The sequence below is a fragment of the Leptopilina boulardi genome, unplaced genomic scaffold (genome assembly GCF_019393585.1).
Source record: "Leptopilina boulardi isolate dan_hultmark-lab unplaced genomic scaffold, ZJU_Lbou_2.1 LbouV2_347, whole genome shotgun sequence".
NCBI lineage: Eukaryota > Metazoa > Arthropoda > Insecta > Hymenoptera > Figitidae > Leptopilina > Leptopilina boulardi.
The window spans coordinates 1043685-1067933 of record NW_026137915.1 but is presented as its reverse complement, the minus strand read 5'-3'; the positions used below and the strand labels follow the sequence as shown (position 1 = coordinate 1067933).

Here is a 24249-nt window from a genome sequence, read left to right as displayed (position 1 = left end):
TTGAAAATTGTTAATCGGGGGTTTTCGGGGTCGCTGAATACGAATCTGACGTCAGTTTTCAAAAATTCAAAATGGCGAATCCAATATGGCGGACATGAAAACTAAAAATTGACTGAATTTTTTTGAAAATCGATACTCGGTGGTTTTTGGGGTCGCTGAATACGAATCTGATGTCAGTTTTCAAAAATTCAAAATGGCGGATCCAATATGGCGGACATAAAAATTAAAAATTTGCTGAATTTCTTTGAAAATTGACACTCGGGGGTTTTCAGGGTCGTTGATTACGAATCTGAAGTCAGTTTTTAAAAATTCAAAATGGCGGATCCAATATGGCGGACTTGGAGTTTAAAATTAACTGAATTCGCTTGAAAATTGTTACTCGGGGGTTTTCGGGGACGCTGAATACGAATCTCATGTCAGTTTTCGAAAATAATAATTTCATTTTTTTATCTATCCTGCTCTCAGCGTTACCCAGAACCAACGACGTGGACTTGGCAAGATTTTGGTTCCACCTTGTTTTTTTTTATTTATTTATTTTTTTTTATTTTTATAAATAAAACAAATTACGATCGTCGCAAAAAAAAGTCAGTGAAACAAATGACGATCGTCAACAATCTTTATGATAGTAAAAAAAGGTATACATTGGATTCAGTTACAAAAACATAAATGCTAACAATTTTGTAAATAACAATACTGCTGAGTGTAAAAAACGTTTATTTTTACAGGTTACTAATCCAAGGGTTGGCAGGTACATGATTTAAAGATAAGCATCTATTATCTCTATTAAAACATTTAAAATTCTGAAATTCTATTTTTATTTTTTTATTCAGCGACCCTGAAAACCCCCGAGTAACGATTTTCAAGCAAATTCAGTCAATTTTCAACTTCATGTCCACCATATTGAATCCGCCATTTTTTATTTTTTAAAACTGACATCAGATTCGTATTCAGCGACCCTGAAAAACCCTGGTACCGATTTTCAAGCGAATTCAGTAAATTTTTAACTTCATGTCCGCCATATTGGATCCGCCATTTTGATTTTTTAAAAACTGACATCAGATTCGTAATCAGCAACCCCGAAAACCCCCGAGTAACGAGTTTTAAGCGAATGCTTTGACTTTTTATTTTTTCGTCCACCATATTGGATCTGCCATTTTGAAATTTAAAAAACTGATATCGGATTCGTATTTAGCGACCCTGAAAACCCCCGAATAACGATTTTCAAGCGAATTCAGTCAATTTTCAACTTTATGTCCGCCATATTGGATCCGCCATTTTGAATTTTTAAAAACTGACATCAGATTCGTAATCAGCGACCCCGAAAACCCCCGAGTATCAATTTTCAAGAGAATTCAGTTAATTTTTAACTTTTATGTCCGCCATATTGGATCGGCCATTTTGAATTTTTAAAAACTAAAGTCAGATTCGTAATCAGCGACCCCGAAAACCCCCGAGTAACGATTTTCAAGCGAATTCATATGAAATATAATTGTAATATAGTGAAAAACCAAAGGTGGGTCGCTGAGCGACCCACTGTGACGCAAAGGGTTAAAAACCCAGGGAAAAACCGGGAATTCTGAACTGCCAAATTGCTAGACACCGTGTTAACATAGTCTTAAACATAAAATTTTTTTTCTCGCAATCCAGTTGACCGATTTAAAAATCAAAAAAGTATTTTTCTTTGTTATGAAATGTAGTTTAAAAAAATATTTTTATTTAAATACTTTTTTAAATTGTTTATTTATAAAATGTTAATAAAAAACTGTGTTATCTGTGTTAATAAAAAATTCACTAAACAAAAAGTAAATTAATTAAAATAATTGTTTATCTATAGTGTTTATAAATAATTAATAATGAATATTATTTATTGTTAATAAGTATTAATTATTATTTATTAATCATTAGTACATGTAAAGATACTACAAGGTTGAACGCTGTAATTTTGCATTATTTTTAATAAATTATATTAATCAATAATTATTTATTTAAAAATTCTACTAATATGTAATTGTTGTTAATTAACTTATCTTTTGTTGAGTCACTTTTTTTTCTTGATGGTTTTATACTGGAAAATGTACGTGGAATATTAAATTTAAATAAAAAATGTTAAACACAAAATAATTTTGTAAACTATATTTCAAAAAAAAAATAAATAAATTAGACAAAACCATTTCTCTGTTATAAATTTCAGATACTCATGTTGATTTCTCTAGGAATAAAGAAAATAATTTAAGGTTGAAAAAATAACTTTTTAAAAAGTGTAGCTTATTAAAAAATTTGTTTGAAGTTTGAAAGTTTGAAAAATTCTAACTCAAAATTAATAGCATTTTTTGTTAATCATCAAGTTTCTCCCTAATTAAATTTAACTATAAGAATACAAAGAAAAAACCGAAATAGAAAACGAAATACTGACTTACGATTAAATGTAATAAAGAAATTTAAATACATGGAATTAAAATAATTTTGTTCTACTTTTGCTATTGAAAAAATTAGAATTCTATTGTTAAGTTAAAACATGATCAAACAATAGGCAAAAAATACACATTTTCTATCTTGTTATCAAACAAAATATATTCATTGAGATATTGACAACACATGAACGAAACATAATAAAAAAAACGATTTTTTCTAATTTGTGATTTAACATAATTTAATTTAGATGGTTTTCCTAATCAGAGACAAACTACATGTAAAAAATTTAATTTTTTCTATTTTGGCAATTTAAGAAGTATACATCTTTAGGTATTGCCTAAGTATTAGCAAACCTTAGGTCAGGGTTGCCATAAGTTAGAAAAGTCAGGGAAATGTCAGGAAAAATTTTTCTTGTCAAGGAAGTCAAAAAAGTGTGATGGAAAAAATTTTTACATCAGAGAAAATTTGAAAATTAAATGAACTGAAAATTAAAAAAAATAAAATAAAAGTTTTTAAAAAATTGAACAAAATAACAATTAAATCAATAAATGAATTTTGAAATGTTTCTCAAACATTATAACATTAATTTTTAATTATAATTCGTTATTTATAATAACAAAATCCTAAATCTCCACCCTCGAGCCAAACTTGAGCCTCGAGTTAAACTCAAGCTTTGAGCCGGAGTTGAGCCTTGAGCCAATTCTAAGCCTCGAGCCAAGCTTGAGCCTCGAGCCGAACTTGAGCCTTGAACCAAACCTGAGCCTCGTGCCAAACTTGAGTCTCAAGCCAAACTCTAGCCTCGAAAAAAATTTGAGCCTCGAGACAAACTTGAGCATCGAGCCAATTCTAAGCCTCGAGCCAAACTTAACCTTTGAGCCAAACTCTAGCCTCGAGCCAAACTTGAGTCTCGCGCCAAACTTTAGTCTCGAGCCAAACTTGAGCCTCGAGCCAAGCTTGAAGCTCGAGCCAAACTCGAGCCTTGAGCCAACTCTAAGCCTCGAGCCAAACTCTAGCCTCGAGCCACACTTGAGTCTCGAGCCAAAATCAAGCCTCGAGCCAAAGTCAAGGCTTGAGCAATATCTAATCTTCGAGCCAAACTTAACCTTTGAGCCAAACTAAAGCCTCGAGCCAAACTTAACCTTTAAGCCAAACTCAAGCCTCGAGCCAAAGTCGAGTCTTGAGCCATATCTAAGCCTCGAGCCAAACTTGAGCCTTGTAACGAAGTCTCCATAGTGGAGACAATATTGAACCTAGAAAATTCCAGTGCTTCTGCCATGTGTTGTTAATTTTGATATCTTAGTTTATTGTATTTGTTATTGTATATTTATTTAAAATGACATAAATAGTCCTAATAATGTTATCAACTTAAAAATTTGTTCGATGAGATAGGAACCCAGATAGCACACAAGCTTGCAGAAAGCTTACCATGCAAGCTTACCATGTAAGCTTGACAAGCTTGCAAAATGTCCCACCCATGGCAAGCTTGCCATAAAAGCTTGCTGCAACCTTACTAAAATGATTTCGTCAAGCTTGCTGTGACAGATTGCTATGTAACGTTGCCGAAAGCTTGCAGCAAGCTTGCCGAATATTTGTAAAATATTTTCTATATATAAAATAAATAAAAAAATATTTTTATATATAGAAAATATTTTAGAAATATTTGGCAAGCTTTCACAACAAGCTTGCCGAACTCATTTTTAGTAAGGTTGCAGCAAGCTTGCAACAAGCTTTCATGGTAAGATTGCAGTAAACTTGCAGCAATCTTTCCTGGCAAGATTGCAGCAACCTTTCCTGGCAATCTTGCCATGGGTGGGACATTTTGCTAGCTCAGACAAGCTTGTGTTCTATCTGGGAATAAATATTTTAACTATGTTTTATTCTTCACAGTTTACAATGTTTTCAAAAAGCGACAAAGAAAAGAAATGGTCTAAATCAATTAATGTTTCGTGGATTTTGGCAAAAATTAAAGTCACTTTTGTCTTCTATATTTAAATTTTTACATCAATTGCACATTGTAAAAAATGGATGAAAATAGACTGAAGCGATGTCAATTTTGTAGGGAAGATTTTCATTCTACTGTGGAGTTGAATAGATATCTTGTCCATTTACACTTAAATGAACCTGATTTTGAATTGGAATGTCCTACTTGTCCATCTCGGTTTCATAATTATTCTACTTTACGTTCACATATTTCGAGATTGCACAAATTAAGAGGCGATCGTCGAGTAGATAATGTTTTTGAGCCAGAATCAATGGATGTAGATCAGCAAAATGCTAATTTTGAAAATAATCAAAATGCACAAGCTAGAGTAGGAAATGTAGGAAATATTAGAGATGAAGAAGATGGAATGAATATAGATAGAGAATATGAAAGGGAAGAGATTAGTGATGACGTTAATGGTGAAGATAGTTTAGATAAAGAATATGAAAGTGAAGATATTAGTGATGACGATAGTAGTGAAGATAGTGAAGAGGAAGGTAACAATGAAAATCCCAATTTAATTCAAGTTAATGTTGCGAATGGTGAAAAGAAAAAGTCAATCGAAAAATTTTTACTAGAATTGAGAGCAACATCTACATTATCAGAAAGTGATATAAATTCCCTTTTATTAAATTTGAAAAATGTTGTTCAAGTACATGTTCGTGAAACACTACTAGAGGTAGATAATGTCATTGCAGATAGAACAGGTATTCATTTAACGGATTTGATAAACATAGAAGAAAAAGTAAATTCTCTAGATTGCATTCATGATTTGGACAAACGTCGAAAGCGAGATCAATATTTGGAACCTGAATTCAACATCGTGAAACCAATAAGATACGTCTTAGGAAAAAAATTTATTAAGTATAGGGGTGCTGCTTGTGGAGGGGATCGTATAACTAAAACTAAAAAGGATGAAATGATGTACGTTCCATTAACATCGGTTATAAAATAGTGGGTGACAAATGAATCTTGGGACCAATTATTGTATAATCATGTATTAAAGGAAAATGTTTATTCGTCCTATGAAGATAGTTGTCACTTTATGAATCACGAATATTTCAAAGAAAAACCTGATGCATTACGCATTTTTCTTTACTACGATGAGGTAGATATGTGCGACGGTTTAGGATCCAAGTCTTCTGGTGATCAAAAGTTAGGAATGTTTTAATTTGCGATAGGAAATATTCATCCCAAGTATCGGTCCGAATTAAAGTTCATAAATTTAGCCGCTATTGTTAAATATGCCGATATAAAGAAGTATGGCATAAACAAAGTTTTGGAACCACTAATAAAAGAATTAAAACTGTTGGAAAAAGGAATTATCCTTCCTAATGGCCAAAAAATTTTCGGAGCATTATTTGCAATCCAGGGAGATAATTTAGGTGTACATATGCTATGCGGTTTAAAAGAAGACTTCACTGCAAATCGTCCGTGTCGGGATTGTATGGCAACCCTTCAACAGGTCCGTCAAATGACACAAGAAGATGAAAGCTTGTTGAGAACTCCTGAACAACACGAGGAACAAGTTGCTGAAATAGAAGAAGCTGAAGGAAGAGAAAAAGAACGTTTATCGACAGAATATGGAATAAATTGAAGATGCTCACTAACAGAGCTTTTTAAAGTCGACCCAACGCGGAGTGCTCCTCATGATATTGTTCATGACCATTTGCTCGGAGATCTTATACTGACTTTACAACTTTTAATGCAAAAAGTTGTACTCAAGAAATTACCTTTAAGTGTAATTAACGACAGAATTCAGAACTTTGATTACGGATACAATGAACTGTCATCCAAACCATCAACAATTAAATCTCAGCATCTTGTTCCTGGCAATAACATGCATCAAAATGCGAGTCAAATGTTTTTATTGGCTTTTATCATACCATTTGTAGTGCAGGATGTCATTGAGGAAAATTGTCCGTATTTTGAGAATTATTCACAGTTATTGGAAATAATTTCAATTATATTTGGAACTTCGATCAGTACAGGAATGCTCGATTACTTAATGGATATAACGGAAGAATATTTAGAATCCTTCAGAGATCTATATAAAGAAGTTAACGTTGAAGACAATGTTTCTCTTTTGAGAAATTTAATCCCGAAGCAACATTACTCCTTACATCATCCTCGAAATGTGAAGGACTTTGGCCCACTTGTCGCATTCTGGTGTATGCGTATGGAAGCCAAACATCAATTTTTCAAAAGAATAGTGCAAACTATGCGTAACTACAAAAATCTGCCTTTTACATTGTCGGAGCGTCATCAATTGTATCAAGCATGGATTTTTCAATTGCCTCTTTTGAAAAGGATTACTCACGGACCAAGAAGATTAACTTCTATTCACAGAGTAGACTTTGACGAAATGTTTCCAAATGATTTAGCATTGGAAATAGTTCCTTGGATCAATTATGATGGGACAAAATACGTTTTCAATAAATGTTACATTCCAGTGGACTATAGTTCAGAATACCTTCCTGTTTTTGCGGAATTAATTGCAATTGTCTTGACTGATGCATTACCCATTTTTGTCTGCAAAAAAGTTTCTACTGTTTGTCACAATTTAAGACTAATGTCTTATGAAATAGAAAGATCCGAAATTTATGCATGTTACACACCTGAAAACATTATTGGACATAATGTCTACCACAGCCACAAATCGGAAGGAAAGAATTTTATATTTATTAAACAATGTGTCGGTGATTTATACATTGTTGGTTACATGTACTTTATCAAGTTATATAAAAATAAATTTTAATTCAATAATACTTATACCGCGTGTAACGTGGATCAATTTAGTTTGCAGCTTTTACGTTTGATTCAATTTTAAAATCTAAACATTTACAAAAAAATAACTTAAACAAATTTAAATAAAACGCCATAATGAGAGGTAATTTGGATCCGCAAAACGTTTCGAGAGGAAGATGTTCATGTGGGCAATGCGATTTATATGAAATGAAAGAAGGAAAGTTCTCAACCTGTGGGTATTGTGAATGCTCTCCTTTGAAACATGAAGTTGTAGGTAAGATGAAATTAAAATTCTACAGTTTGTATACGTTCTAAAATGAGTCTTACATAGCCTAAATTAAATTTTTTTTATAAAAAAAGTCACACAAAAAATTGTAACTCCTTAAGGTTTTCAGTACTCAGTTTTCAGTTTGTCTGATTAATAATATTTAAAGTTATTCAATAATTTTATATTTTTTATGCTAAGGAGGCTGCGCGCATCCCACGCTAAACTCGCACTTTTTGATAAATAAATTTTACAACACAATTTACAGAAGTTGATGACGTAGCTGGTCAGGTCTTAGCAGAAAATGATTTAAGTGAACCAGATTCACATATTACAGAGTCAGAATCAGTTGATCAGCAATCGTTGCCTAGTAAATCGCTACTTTCCAAGAAATCTTCTGAACACTTGGAGTTATCTGACGATTCTTTATCCTCATTTGAAGAATCATCTTCCCGATCACCACAGAAAAATACTAAAGCACCACTAGTAGAATCGAAAAATTGACCATCGAGTTCAAGAAAGAAAATTGTAAGGTTCTTTTTAAATAAATATTTGTAATTTTATATTTAATATTTCTTTAGGGCTAGAGATTTATTTGTAAATAAATAAATTTTTTCTTTTTTACAAGGCGTCTATGGAAAATTACATTCCTAAACTTTCTGAACCTCGTGTGATGTCTGCGCTGAAGAAAGGTAAATTAGGAAAAAAGGAGAAATGCTCGATGATAAGAGACATTGACAGCATAATGTTGAGACAGACGATTCTATTCAAAAACTGAATTCGATTTTGCCAATTCCTGCTGAACAAGACGATCAAGCTTTGCATCTATTGCTAAACCTGCACACAGCTTACAAATACCGACGAGTCTTACAATTTTATTGTCGCCTCTCATCGGGCGAAACGAAAATTTTCACACACAAAAAAAGTCTTTGTTTTATACTAGTGTATAAAAATTGTCCTTTAAATAAGTTTTTGCACTTTTCGACAAAGTAGCGCGCGAAAGCACTTTACGGGTCCAACGGGCTCGAGCGGCGCAGGCACCACGCGTGCGGACTGGCCGGTTCGAAAACAAAATTTGGAGAATTAATAATTTTCCCGAACGCGTCTTCCGATGGACTTCACCGACGTGAAGTGTTCAATTCTGTTTTTCGTCCACCCAAAATTTGGTCACTATCTCCGTAGTGGACCTCCAAAATTGGTACCGATTCGCGGACGGGCTAAGTCCCGGCGTCTTATATCACTTTTATGCCTCCAGAAACCTGGAGCTGACTCGCGATCAAGAGTTGTACTGCCATGATCTTAACACTCGGACCAGCCTCTAACCATCGGTTCTGGATTTAGGTGGGGTAATTTAGTGCAATTAGGATTTTGAATTTTTAGTAGAAGGGACAGTCTCTTGAGTCTATTGGTCATTGCATTTTTGCTGACGTTTTTGGATCTCACACCGCTAGTGTGAGAACGGAAAACGTCCAGACGCAACGTGACACCTTCTTGGAACGACATTTTGTTACAACCATAGTTATAAATTATGGTTCCAGAAATTTATTATTTATTTATAAAAATTCCTTTTTTTTCAAACTGGTTAAGGTAGTAATAAAAGGAAACAGTAAATACTTTTGATTTTACTGTTTTAGTCAAATCGAAATTTCAGAGAGAAACTCCACTCCGTAAAATGTGTATATATCACATTTCACACTATGATAGAAAATAGTCATATTATTTTACTATTCTTTTCTCTTGATTGAGATTTTTGTGTTCCATATGACAAGTGCACGTGCATTTGTTTTGGTATTGTTGCTTGTAGACCGGCTGACCCAGAGGGGAGCAAGGGGAATTGAGATAACAGAGACGATGGACAGAGGCTGACCCTGAACGCATCGCAATTACAAGTATTGGTGTATAGCGCGCGGGTACCGATGTACTTAGCTTAGCTACGACCGTAAAGTCCATGATAGTGTGTGTATCTGCGTTCGCTCTATGCCTGCAATGACCCATAAGTAAAAGAAATACATATGATTCTTCCTTAGAGGACAGTGACATAATCCATGTGGCTTTGTATAGCAAAAAAAAAATAAAGTCCCAAGCTTATCTCCCACAAATTCTAATATTTTTAATTGTTCTTAATATTATAAATGTAGCATTGCTGCATCAATGTTACAATTTATATACTTCAATTCTTAATAAAAGTTAATAATATAACATTGTTACATTAAGGTTACAATATGTGTGATCAAATTCCTTTTTTTTTAATTAATAATGTAACATTGTTACATTAATGCTACAATTTTGCAATTAAGTGTCTAAAAATTGATCCTGTAACATTGTTGCAACAATGCTACAATCCTTTTATAATTAAATGCCCAAGAGAAAATTAATATAATGTAACATTGTTACACCAATGTTACAATATGTACGCAATTAATGTTTGAATAAATTGACAAAGTAACATTGTTACACTAACGTTACTTTTCCCATTTACCAACAATTTGGTTTTGTAATTTCTAGCATAGCTGTATATATATGTATATATATATATATATACACATACATACACATATATATACATACATATATATATAAGAGAATATTCTTGCTCGGAATAGAGATAAAAGCAAATTAATGTAGAAGAATGGGCAGCACGTTCGATACATGGTTTTGTGCGCCAAAATTATTCTGAAAACCATTAAAAGAAAAAAATTTTTTTTTTTTTAAATAAAATCCACTGCTGTTTTTTTTAGCATAAAAAAGTTTTTAATTGTTCTTTTTCCGAGTTCCTTTCCTTTGCGGAGTAGAGTGATGACTCAACTCGACATTATCTATATGTATCAAATTTCTTTTTGTACCTTGTGGCAAGGCCAGTTGTCTAAGCCCTTTTGTAATTTGTAAATAATTTTGAAAGAAGAATTTGCGAAATTTTATTAGTCTAATTGGTTATTTATTTATTGTTATTATTTTTTTTTTAATTATTTTGGTATTTGTTAGGTTTTACCGTAACAATCCACCGTGGATATTCCGTTTTTGTCCCCAAAAACTAGTCGCGACGGAGACGAACTCGAAAGGAACAAGGCATAATATGATTTCTTCTTTTTATCGTTTTCAGAGGAGCAAGAATATTGATAATGATAGTAAAATTTAACTCTGCTTATATAAATTTTACTTCAAATTTGGTGATTCTTTCAATTACAATATAAGGTCCCTACATTGTACGTGCGAGGAATTGCTTCGAAACGTTGTTTGGTAAAAATTTTGTATAGAGTGTTTAGCATCAATTTATATTGACATTCGAAATACGAATAGAATTGAAAATGAAGTCAGATTCATCTTTAAATTGTTATATAAATATTAGTAATTGAATAATAATTTTGAAAAATGTTGATAGTCAGTATATATAGGGACGTGTACAAAAAATGTATAGAATTGAATAACCATTAAGAGTTCGTTAGATATATATATATATATATATATATTTTTGTTTTTTTGTTTTTTTTTATCGAACTGGTCAAGCGGGTTGAAGGTCTTGCTTCGGGAGTCTCACTCTGGTCTTCAAGATAATCTTCTTAGGCGGTTCTTCAGTTGTCGTTACCGACGATTGTATGGTGTCATTATCCCCCAATTCTTCTCTAAGTTCGATTTTCTCATACTCCATCAGTCATCTGATCTTCGGTGTGGCATATTCTTCAGATGTCGCAGACTTTTGTTGCTCTTTTTGGATTTCGCATGAATCAACTGCGATTGCTGCGATTGTTCCGGTGGCCTTATCCTGGGATAGGACAATTTTCTCGTAGGGTTGGATTGAGCTATGGGGTTTTTGTAAGGACCTCCTCCGTCGGACTCTGGTAACCTCAATCTTTTGTGTCTTCGATCTAGGGCATATCAATTGAGACAGCTGATCGATGCCATTTTTCAATGGTGATCGGCACAGGTAAAGAGCAAGAAGTAAGCTCAACAACACGATTCCTCCATAGCATCCATATAGAAGGAAGGATTGATGGCTCCTGGAGTGCCTCTGGATAGCAAATTCTTGTAGTTCCTGTTCCAGCTCGTCTAGTGTTTTGGAGTTGGTTTTGAAGGTAGACATCTTCACTTCCAATCCTAGTTGTTAATTAGCTACGGGTGTTGATTCCTTCAGAAGGTAGTGATACTTTGAAATCACAGGTGATATTTCCATGAGGTTCAAGTGCAGCTCGGGTTCATATATTACATCTGATTGCCCGGCTTGGGATGTGGCTGCCGGAATAAGTAGGTCCTTCGTCTTGACTGAGCATCCGGGGGCCAACTTTAGAATTCCAACGCCTCTTAGAAGGATTTTAATAGGATCAACCGAGTAGCATACAACCGTCACGGTTTCCGGTATGGGTAGAGAATATATCCATCCAGCCAAGGTCGACAACGGTCTCCAATAGGACTCCAAATTTGTGGTTAGTCGAACGTCGCAGAGTTTAAGCGCTTCGTTGGTTTGGTTGATCAGGAGTGAAACTTCGCAGGAGGGTCAAAGCTGATACTCATAAATTGGAGTACCCTTCAAACACGCATGGTATGCTGCCGTAAATTTGCAAGAATTCCAGTCCTGTTCCTTTAGTAGCAGATAGGTTCGCAGATCTTCGTCCACGATCAGGTAATTGTATTTCGATTGTACGTACGCTCTTCCAGTGCCGTTGTTAAGCACGTCCTGTATTATTGGTAGAAAGTGTATTCGGTATGTTTGATAATTGTACTTTTCCATGAGCGGGACGTCAACGAGGACCTTCAGTTGCTGATTTTCGCATATGATAGTAACAGTGGAGATCTTCATCAGTTCGTCGATACTAATCCGTGGCCCTTGTATGGGAAAGCTGACGTCCTTAGAACTGTCTTGTATCTCTCTCAGAATGGGCTCCAGCTGTTCCAATGTAAAAAGGCTTGGGTGAAGTTGACCTTGCCTGGCCTCATGGACGGCTTGCAGCATAGTAGTGGTTGCTTGAATGCTGTGATCAAGTCCTAACCTCAATGCTCTGGCTACAGCATATGTAAGGTTTCTTCGCTCCATGTTAGCCTTTGAATTTGGTGTTTCTTTAGTGTAGCTGAGCAGGTTCTGAAGTTCCTCCTGCATCTCCTTCAGCAAAGTGTTGTGTTGATCGACTCGTGCATGTAGTGTATCGAGTTGGGACCTGACCACATGGGTTTGTCGTCCCACTAAATGCGACAAATTGGCCTGAGCTTCATTGAGATCCCGAAAGGCTGCGTCGTACCGTTCTCCATCATCATAGTTCAGCACACCGGCTACAGGTCTTAGTGATTCTTCCGAGGAATCCGAGTAAAGGTACCGCTCTTCGTATTCGCAACTGCGAGGACATCTTTTTTGGTAGGGCGCTTTTAGTGTTCTCTAATTCGTCGATCTGGGTTCGAAACTGCTTTTGAAGTTCCGAACCCATTTCCCATCTGTCTTCTCACTCGTAATATCCCACTAATTCTTTGCACCATTGTTCATTCGGTCGACATTGTTCCTTTAACCTGATCAGCCTAGATTTCAGATCGTCAAAGAATCGACAGTGCTTGCCAATGTCCAGGAAAACGGCAATCCTCCAGCTGCTGCCAGATCGTCTCATCTCTTCGACGTACTCAAAGTATAGTCCACTGCTCGCCTTGAACGGGGTAATGTGGTAACGTCCGTCACCCCTGGATTTGTCGGAATTGCTAATCGCCATGGCTGTTAGGGTAGAGAAGAGGCAGGATACAATTAGCATCATTAGGACCCTTGACATCATTGCTCTTCCTAAAATGAGATAAGATTAATAATAAGCTTTAGTGCGAGACAATGGCTACAAATAGGTAACCATTATCTTATCTTTGTGTCTGGCGAATCTTTCGCCATTTTCATCTTCCAGAATAACGTTATTGTTCTGGGTGATCCCCACAACAGAGTACGGACCATTGGCTCGATTATCAAACTTGTTTGCTCTGATTTCCTTATAGGTGTATACTTGATCACCGATCTTTACACTCGACGGCCGAGCCTTCCGGTCATAACATTCTTTGGATCGGTATTTAGCTCTTTTCAAGTTTTCAGCAGCTAAATTTTGCAGTTCGTTCATTCGAGTGATGAGGTCACGCAGATAAGACCCATAGGTTTCTAGTTCTGGTCCTTGGGGAAATGAACTTGGGACTCGGGCCATATGTCCGAATACAAGTTCGAACGGGGTAACCGGAAGTAGTCAGCTGTTTGACACCGAAGATACCCTCGAGCTTTCGCATCAGAGAGCTCACAAAACTTCCCCCTCTATCGGTTAGGACACAGCGCGGTGCTCCGAAGACGGAAAAGAGGTTGGTGGCTACAGCGTGAGCAATTGTGGTTGTCTAAATATCGGGGATAGCAACGGCAATGCAATATTTGCTAAAATTGTCTTGCATCGTCAGGATGTGACGATTTCCGTTAGGGGTTGTTTGGAGTTTTCCTACTGTGTCTAAAGACACTTTATCGAATGGCATCGCGGGGGTATCCGTTATCAGCATTGGTTCGCGAGTTCTAGCTCTGGCCAATTTATTCTCGAAGCAGCTTTTACATTTCCGGATGTAATCTGTGACGTCATCTCTTAACCGGGGCCAGTAATACCGTTCGCGTATTCGTCTGTAGGTTTTTGTTATACCCTTATGCCCGCCAATTAAACTACTGTGGAATTCCGCAATAATTTCTGACCTTATTTTCTCAGGAGGAACTTGAATTTTTCCGTGGCACAAAGTTACTTTAATGTCGCCACCGCGGAATATTCCTGCAAGAAGTTCCGCCATTTTGCTTTGGGGAAGGGATCCCAAAAGGTCTCCCGAGTTTGCCATGCGAAAATGTTTTTGGTTATCTAGTGCTAGCGCATGTTTTAAATTTTCCAAACCCTTAGTCACGTCGTTCCAATTGATTTCATCAAAATGTCGCTTTTTGATTACGATTGAGTACACTTTATTTCGACCGCAAAGTGTGACATACACTTGACTCTTAACTGGTTTGCTATCTCGGATGTTTTGTAAATCAATTTTTTCCGTATCTACTAGAAGTTTCGCGATGGGATTAATTGGTTCACAATCCTCCGAAATAAAATGGGCGTAATTGTCTCGTCGATACGTTAAGGGTTCCGTCCATTGATTTGTAACGGTGTAAAGTTCGTCTTTGGACTTGTCACACGATTTTGGAAGAAGCTTCTTATCCTCAGTGGATTCTGAGGAAGAATCATGGGAAGGAGGGTCGCAATAGGGAACTTCCAATTGTATTAAAGAACTCTTAGGGGGCGCGCACTTCTGTTACATCCCGATACAACAAATTCTTTTCAAATTAATTAAGTTCGCCTACAACTAGGCAACCAAAATTACAATAGTTTTAATTATCATAAATATAGTATATATGAATTGGAATGAATGTATATAAATAACTATATATATACCATAATTATTAATTCATGCGAATATAGCTATATGTCATCATAAAAATCTGTATTTCTTGAATATTATAATCAGTAAATAATCTTTTACAGTAGATAAAATATTTTATTATCGATCAAGATTTAACAAACGAAAAGATTGCGGTCGGTTAATTATCTACATTAATCTCGGTAAGAAACCGACTGTAACTATATAAATGACTAATCGTTGGTCGGTGTATTATCACGTAATGATGTATGTATATAAGATGCCGAAATTACGAACTAACTGCAGCCATATATCTTTAATAAATTTCGTAATTGTTTAAACAATCATCATTACATTATTGTAATAATATTAATTATATTATAATTATATTAAAAACACATATGTATATTAATTATTAATAGAATATTATATAAATCAATAATCAAATATCAATCAAGAACTATCGATAAAATTCTAACAAATATAAAAGAGAGTTTTATAATTAATAATCAATAAACTAAAATTTTAATAAATTAATTAAGATATTATTATAATTCTATTAATAAATAATGTACGTGACTTTTGCGCTAAGTGAAAATTGTACGTGATAATTGCGCTGTCTGCAAATTATACGTGACAATTCTACCCCTATGAACAAAGATCATGTAGTATATAAACCCCAGTTTTTCTATTGCAAAATGTCAATTGTTCAGACGAGTTTCTGCCCGAACGGTGCCTTTAATTCGGCCCTTCGATTTCGTAATTGTTTATCACTCATTACTGTTAATCGTGAATTTCCTGAACTTCTTAATTTCTTATTATTATTTAAAAGTTCATATTTTCATTGTATTTCTAAAACAACATTTTAGTGTGAATTTAAACAATTCTTAATTGTCGTAAAATTCAAATTGTGAAGGTGTAATAAAAGCGAATTGTATCATTAATAATTACAACGCATCCAGAGACTCACTTCTGTAATCCTGGTTGCAGCTTGTTACATTACTGTATCGTCGCATCAATTGTAAGTACTTTTATAATTAACAAATGTTTATAATAAATTGTCAGTCATAAAAAGGAATATCTCTCTTAAATTATTTAACACAAAACCCTTAGTTTTGAGGAAGTGACGCGATCCTACATTAAAAATAAATATCAGGCTTTACCAACCTGATTAATCAGCAACTTATCTCCCCTTTATTATTATAAATAATAAATAAACTCTACCTTAGCTCGGGACGTGACAGCTGATTTGGTGGCAGCGGTGGGATTCCACTTTTGTTAAAATAATTACCCAAAAAGAGAAATTCAATTTTTATTAATGTGTCAGGAAGTAAATACTTTAATTGTTCTTTCTTTAATCAATAAAGTTCTATCTGATTATCGTGACAATTGTTAGATTTTCAACACTTAGAATTGACAGTTTCTGCTCGCGGTTTAGGAGTGTTTCGAAACTAAATTCTTTCCGATTGTATATTCAATCTTATGGTGCAAGTTGAAAAGAAAAATAATTAGAATCAATTGATGGGTATTGATATCCTTTCATAAATACACAATAAATTTTGTTAAAATATTCCTTTAAACATTATAACAACGTTAATTATTTTACAAACAATATTGTAAATTAAAAACACACACAATTGAAAACTATTGAAATTAGGCCTGATAGGAAATTTTCAATAATAATTCATCTCTTACGCCGCACGGCGAATTGATGTATTATGAAATTTAATTGTTTATTGTAGAGTTGTTTTACGCCGCTCGGCGAATTCTAACTTTGCAATTTTGACGTTTCTACGCCGCACGGCGAGTTACGTCAGCATTAATTAATTGTAATTTTATGTTTATCAAGTTTACGCCGCACGGCGAATCTTGATAATACATATTAATAAATAATTGTAATTGATTTTAGGCCTGAATAGGTAATTATCAATTGTCACTCTTCTCTTACGCCGCACGGTGAATTGAAGAATTACACTATTCTTTCACTTACATGTAATAGTTATACATAAATTTATACTGTTCATATTTTATTAACATTAATACATATACTGTAATTAATAATAAAATTTAATTAATATTAAACTCAATCTAAAGACAATATGTCTTTCTTTTCAGTTAGATAATTATGCAAAATTCTAACCAACCCATCAATAAATCTCGAAATAGAGGAGGAAAAAATACACAAAGAAGATTTAAAAATTGTAACCGTTTAAAAACGTTTCAAACACATTATTAGTATAAATCATAATATAACATATGTAATTTTATTCAAATATACTTTTATTAATAAAAAGAAAATATTGTAAATTAACATAATTTTAATGAATTTATATTATATTTCATAAATAAAAAGTAACTATAATGCCATGTGAAATTTACATCATTTTGTACATTACTTCCAATCTTATTTTCGCTTTTATTTATTGGGCAACCAAAGACGAACGAAGTTGTCTTTAAAGAAAAATCAAATTTCAATAAATTAAATGAATAGTTATTTTCTTAATACTGAATATAATAGATATAGATATCCAAGTGTTGAATTAATTGCTATTTCCTTTAAATCAAACGAAGGAAAATTTATTATTGATCATACTTTAACTATAAATTTAATTAAAGAAAAAGAATTATCATCAACCGTTTATATTAATACGAATGAAATACATTTCGCTCGTGGAAATAGAGTTGTGACAAGAGGTGTTGTAAAAATAGATTTTTATGATTTTTTCCTTAATTTTGGCGTTGTGAACATAGATACCGAATCTGAAATAATTGGCATCTTAGGTGCGCCATTTTTGGACATAATATTTAGCACTGATTATTTTAATAATTGGGCATTAGATTACGAAATATTACAACTGAGACGTGAACGAACTGCACAGCAAATCTTTCAAACTTGTATTTCCTTTCTAACACCAAGGTGTTTGTCTAGAAAATAAAACTCGGTAATGTCTGAAACTAATCTATCAAATAATATTGTATTTAACACAGCAGTTTATCCCAATATTCATATTTCATCAAAAGATATTATAAACAATCGAGGACTATTTATAGTTAATCCCAATATTGATATAAATCTTATCGAAGAAAGTCACATAACCTCATCCACATTCATAAACAGAGCTAGAGATTTTATTTTATCTCCTGGATTAATAAACATTTCCGGTACAGTAGAAATATTGATTGCCGGTAAATTTGTAAAATTTTATACATTTAAAAATATTAATCAAACAGAATTAACAGGTATTTTAGCGCGATCCTTTCTAAACATAGATCCTAAAGAATTTCATTTTTGAAAAATTTAATTAATCTTACAACAATTACTAACAATTGTTATCCTTATTATTCATTACGTTATTAATAATCTATTAAATTAATTAATCATAAACTTTAATAAACAAGTAGCATTAAATAAAGTTTTTCGTGATTGAACGCACAAGGCAACATAAAACTATAAGAGGTCATTATAATTTAAATGTCGCGGCATAATAATCCTCATTGACATTAATCACTTATTAATTCATTCGCGACTCTCTCACAGTAGTTCAAGCCAAATCAAATCAGACGTTATGCTGCAACAACTATCACGTTAACCACTAACTACAGGCTTAAGCCTTTAAGCATTCCTCACACAAAAAAAAATAAAAAAATAATAATAATAAATAAAAATTTTCCTATGAGTACATATTTCTATTTTATTGAAAGATATCAAGAATTATACCCTTCTATCTTAATTAAATCTATATTTTTCAAAGAATTTGAAGGAAGGTTTATATTTGATCCTTCTCTACCAATAAACTTAATTAAAAGAAAAGATCTAATCCCTATTTTAGGAATTAACAAATCACACCGTTATTCACTTAGAGACGGCACTATTATTACAACAGGTCAAACAGACATTTGCATTAATCATACTATTGTAGAATTTCAAACAATAAAATATACCGGATTTACAAACATAATTGGAATATTAGGTTTACCTTTTAAAATTGATATAATAAACGAAGCAAGAGATTTTTCAAAAATTAATGAAAATTATTAATCCACCAAACACAATGGCACACGATCAAGAAGCAAACACTATTAATAGAACCTTAAGTGACGCCATGGTAACCTCAATGGCAGAATGTTTCGCGTTACAACAGGGAGTTATGCATATTCCTTTTTATGACGGCAAAAATATTCCTGTAAGAGATTTCATTCAAGATATAATTAATGGAGAATCTAGTATTCCTGAAAATTGCGAGAATCAATTTATAAAAGTTGTTTTATCAAAATTGAAAGGTGCTGCTCGTGATAGCACACATGGAAAGAAATTTGATACCATTGACGAATTAATTAATCATTTAAAGCAAAGATTCGCGCCCAGAAAATCTTATTCGTGGTACTTACACGAGATATCCACTATTCGTATGGGTCGAAATGAAGGTGTAAGTGAATTTTATGATAGGTTAACCCTTTTATTAGGAGGAGCTAGAGCCGCCCTTGAAGAAAAATACGAAGCAGATAAAATAGGAAACATGATTGAACCCTTAAACGATTGCGCGTTAGAAACTTTTATAAGAGGACTTCCGGATGCAATTTCAGGAATGATAGAAGCCCAAGATTTAAAGAAAATAGAAGACGCATTTAAGGCAGCTTTACAATACGAATCCAGACATCAACATCAAGTGCCTAATTATAGCAATAATTATCATTTTTCACGGTCCCAAGAGTACGTTTCACTCCACAAGAAGAACAACAAAGACCACGTTCTCAATCCCCTAATCCGACAGGAATTTTAAAATATCCTTATAATCCTCAACCCTCTACTTCAAATCATTATCCTTTATTTCCTCAGTATCCTACGCATTTTAATCTGCATCCATATATGCCATATAATCCTTATCCATATTATCCACCTTCCACAAGGACAGATGGACATAATCCAAATTCACATGGAGGAGCTAGAACGCCCCCACGCGGTCTATCTCCTGCACTAAATAACGATAAAAATTTAAACTTAAACCAGACTCGCCGAACAGACGCGACGACGAGCCCCGAAAAACAAGAGCGTCAAGCCCAAGTAATGATATTGCAAAGACAAGAAGAATCTTGCAAACAAAAATAAACAGAGAATCCCCTGTAATATCCCTAACATCCCCGGAAATAATAAATTCTAAGGCTTCGTTCATAATAGACACTGGAGCTGATGTTAGTCTAATAAAATTATGTGTTTTACAACCGTCACTAATTGTTAGACAAGATGAAGCAATCCACATTGCTGGAATCAATCCTGTAAAAATACCGACACTAGGAACTACTAAAATAACATTCAATAAAAAACCAATAACTTTCCAAGTAGTTCCTTCTGATTTTCCTATTCATTCCGATGGAATTTTAGGCCGAGAATATCTCAGACAAGAAAAAGTCGAAATATCCTTTTGGCATAACACCATGGTAACCCACACTAATCCCACAAAACCTATATTTTTCGAGGACAACGAATCAATTGCAGCCAGGGAAAATTTAGTAGAAAATAAGGAGAATAAACGAAGAGGATTAACAATAAAAGCAAGACAAAGACAAGTAATACCAATAGAAGTAAAAAATAAAGATATAGCAGAAGGATATTACCAATGATTAATACAGTAGAAGGACTACTAATAGGAGAAGGAGTAGTAACTAATAGAGATGGGGTTTTCCACATTTTAGCCATAAATACTACATTAGAAGACATAGAAGTAGAAATTCCGCCTCAAGAATTGATTCCTTTCGATTATTACCAATTACCAGGAGAAGAATCCGAAAGAGAACCATCAGAAGAAGAATATGAACCACCAGAAGATAGAGTTTCAGCCATTATTAGCAACCTGAGAATCGATCATCTAAATGCAGAAGAACAGGAACATGTCAGAGAAATTGTAAGTGAATATCCGGAAAGTTTTCATTTACCAGGAGAACCACTGACTCCAACAAACCGAGTCCAACATCAAATATTGACTGTAGATGAAATACCCATTCATACAAGACCGTATCGATTTTCACCTTCACAAAAAGAGGAAATCGACAAAGTCATAGAAAGAATGTCTACCGAAGGTGCTATAGGTCCTTCCTCTTCACCATATAACTCTCCTTTGTTAATTATACCTAAAAAGATTGATGGAACAGGTAAGAAAAAGTGGAGAATAGTAATAGACTTTAGAGCACTTAACGAAAAGACCGTGGGTGACTTCTACCCAATCCCCCACATAACTTCTATCATCGATTCCTTGGGCCAAGCCCAATACTTCTCAGTATTCGATCTAGCCAGTGGATTTCATCAGATAGAATTAGATCCCATTGATAGACAAAAAACTGCCTTTTCAACTGCTCACGGACATTACGAATACATACGAATGCCCATGGGACTAAAGAATTCACCAGCTACGTTCCAAAGACTAATGGATCAAGTATTAATAGGATTACAAGGAGTAGAATTGTTTGTCTATTTAGACGACATAGTAATCTATGCTGGAAATCTTGAAGAACATGGCAAAAAGGTAAGAAGATTACTAAAAAGATTAAAAGAAGCGAACCTGAGTTTACAACCAGAAAAATGCGAATTTTTGTTTAAAGAAGTTGCCTACTTAGGGCACATAATTAGTAGCGAAGGAGTAAAACCTAACCCAAAGAAAATAGAAGCTGTAGAGCAATTTCCTACCCCCAAAACACCTAGAAACGTAAAGCAATTTCTTGGTCTAGCAGGTTATTATCGAACGTTCATAAAAGACTTTTCTACAACAGCCAAACCTCTTTCAAACCTACTAAAGAAAGACAAAAATTTTGTTTGGGGACCCGAACAAGATCACAGGTTCAAGGAATTAAGATCAGCTTTATGTAAAGCTCCCATATTACAATATCCTGACTTCAATAAACTATTCACCATAACAACAGACGCATCAGACTACGCCATAGGCGCCGTTTTAAGTCAAGAAAAGGACGGAATGGATTTACCTATAGCATACCTTTCTCGAGTTTTAAACCCACCAGAACAAAACTATTCTACTACAGAAAAAGAATGTTTAGCAGTTCTTTATGCTGTCCAACACTTTCGACCTTACATTTACGGCAAAAAGTTCATGTTAGTTAGCGATCACGAACCACTTAAATGGATAAATTCAATAAAAGATCCTGGACAACGTTCAGTAAGATGGCGTTTAAAATTAAGAGATTACGAATATGAATTCAGATATAAACCGGGAAAATTAAATCATAATGCAGATGCATTATCCAGAAATCCCATAGTAAAAGACTCACAAGAATTAATTAACGCAGAAAATTCTAAACAAGCCAAAATTCTAATGCAAACCAGACAATCAAAGCGATCATCAAAAATACCATCAGAAGCATCTACGAGCGCAACAAACACAGGACCCTCCACCCGTAGTAGAATAATTCCACCACCAAAACCCAAAATAAATCCAAAACCCACCACAGCAATTGCTGGACCCTCAACCCGCAGTAGATTAATTCCACTACCAAAACCCAAAGTAAATCCAAAATCAGGTGCAACAAATAAACCAGAAACGAGTAGAAAATTAGAAGAAAGTACTATTGCTCAACGAGTAACAAAAAGAAGAAAAGGAGACCAATTACAATCAAAACAAAAAAGAATTATCGATTCATCATCTAGTTCAGAATCAGAACAAGAAAAACTGGACCCTCCCATACGTAAAAAGAGTTCAAGCGTAATCCCCAGTTTAGTTACAACATTACCCCTATATGACCCACATGCACCTAAAAATGCATCATCAGAAACACCCTTTGAAGAAGAAGAAATAATTACAGATACAAACATTACAGATAAACCAATAATAACAACAATTAGCCCACCCAATAGTGGAAGCGAAGACAGTTCTTCAGAAGAAGAAAACATTCTTTCCAAAACTAAGGAAGAAAAATTACAAGAATTAGAGAAATCTGTTTCACTATTTAATGAATCTCTATCTAAACGTGAAGAATGGTTAAAAGAAAAAGAATTACCACCAAGAAAATGTCCTAACACCGCCCTAGGAAACGATGATCCTGAAATTCATGAAGCTGCTAATGCACACATTCCAGGAAACCATGTAGAATTTTCTGAAAAAGTAGGAGAAATATTGGAACAAGCTCACCAAAAAATTCAAGAATTGACAAATAACCCGATAAACACAAACGAAAAAGAAAAAGAAGCATTGCCAAAAGAGCTTGAAGGAGAAACAAACAAAAATAAAAATGTAACCTTCGGTGATCAACCTAAAAGAGCTGTCACGCCGTTAAATTTCGATAGACCACTTGCAATATCAACTCCCTATCCAGTCATCCAAAAAGAATCATTCTCAGAATCTGAAGAAGATGATTACGGTGTAATCCATGAAAAAGAAGAAACAATTGAAGATAAATCTAAGGAAAAACAGCCTATAATCAAATCAAAAATTCAAACATCAATTTCTAGTATCCCTCCTAATCTTCCAGAAATAATAAATCAAGAGATAAACACAAAAAATTTAAACGTTGTAGGTTGTAGAGAAAATTTAACATATTATAAAAATAATTATGTTCATTTTCTATCAGCAGATTGCGAAATAACCACACCTATCGGTCGTCTACTTATCGATATCGGTGCAATTGATCCACAGGAAATAAAATTACAAAACCCTCAGAAGGGACAAATCTTAATAACTCCTAGAGGACGTTATAATATTTATTCTCTTGTCGTAAAACATAATCATTTTGATCGACTTTATATTGACGATATTCGAACTACATTACAAAGCTTAAAAATTACTCTTCAAAGAAATAATATAAAAGAAATCAGAATATCCAAAGGAGGAGATTTAACAAATGAATTATCAAGAGGCGAATTATTACAATTATTACAGTCCATTTTTCAAAATAGTAACATAAAGGTCACTATATGTTATGGTCAAATTACAATCCCAAAAGAAGAAATTCGTGAAGCCATAATTAAAGAATACCACAATAGTAAAATAGGAGGACATAAAGGAGTAACGAAAACTTATCGTAGAATACGCGAAAAGTTTATTTGGCCAAGAATTAAAGAACAAGTAACAGAATTCATAAGAAAATGCCCCACCTGCCAAGAATTAAAATTAGTTAGAGCAAAAACTAAGGAACCAATGTTAATTACTGACACACCACTTGATGTTTTTGACAAAGTTTCATTAGATACAGTAGGAAAACTACCTACAACCCCAGATGGAAATTGTCACATATTAACTATGCAAGATCAATTATCGAAATATTGTATAGCAGTACCTATTCCAGATATTTCAACCACCACCATAGCTCATGCAGTAGCCACAGAATTATACTCGAAATATGGAGCCCCAAAGACAATACTAACTGATAAAGGAGGAGGTTTTATTAGTAAACTCATGAGAAAATTATCCAAAATATTTGGAGTACAACAAGTAACAACATCTGGATATAGACCACAAACAAATGGAAGTTT

General features: G+C 33.9%; 1 protein-coding gene across 1 annotated transcript; it reads left to right on the top strand.

Annotated features, from left to right (window-relative positions):
- Positions 1-5786: 5786 nt before the first annotated feature.
- Positions 5787-7910, top strand: LOC127286095 (uncharacterized). Its single transcript, XM_051312390.1, has 3 exons — positions 5787-5961; positions 6007-7092; positions 7675-7910. Exons 1-3 carry the CDS (start codon positions 5787-5789, stop codon positions 7908-7910), a joined length of 1497 nt encoding a protein of 498 aa, XP_051168347.1.
- The last annotated feature ends 16339 nt before the right edge of the window (positions 7911-24249 follow it).

What these genes read in the sequence shown, in the direction of transcription:
- LOC127286095 (XM_051312390.1), top strand. Translation starts at nt 5,787, where the DNA reads ATGCTATGCGGTTTAAAAGAAGACTTCACTGCAAATCGTCCGTGTCGG. An exon ending in TGAAGGAAGAGAAAAAGAAC is followed by an intron (nt 5,962 to 6,006) that starts GTTTATCGACAG and finishes GCTCACTAACAG; the next exon opens with AGCTTTTTAAAGTCGACCCA. An exon ending in ATTTATTAAACAATGTGTCG is followed by an intron (nt 7,093 to 7,674) that starts GTGATTTATACA and finishes CACAATTTACAG; the next exon opens with AAGTTGATGACGTAGCTGGT.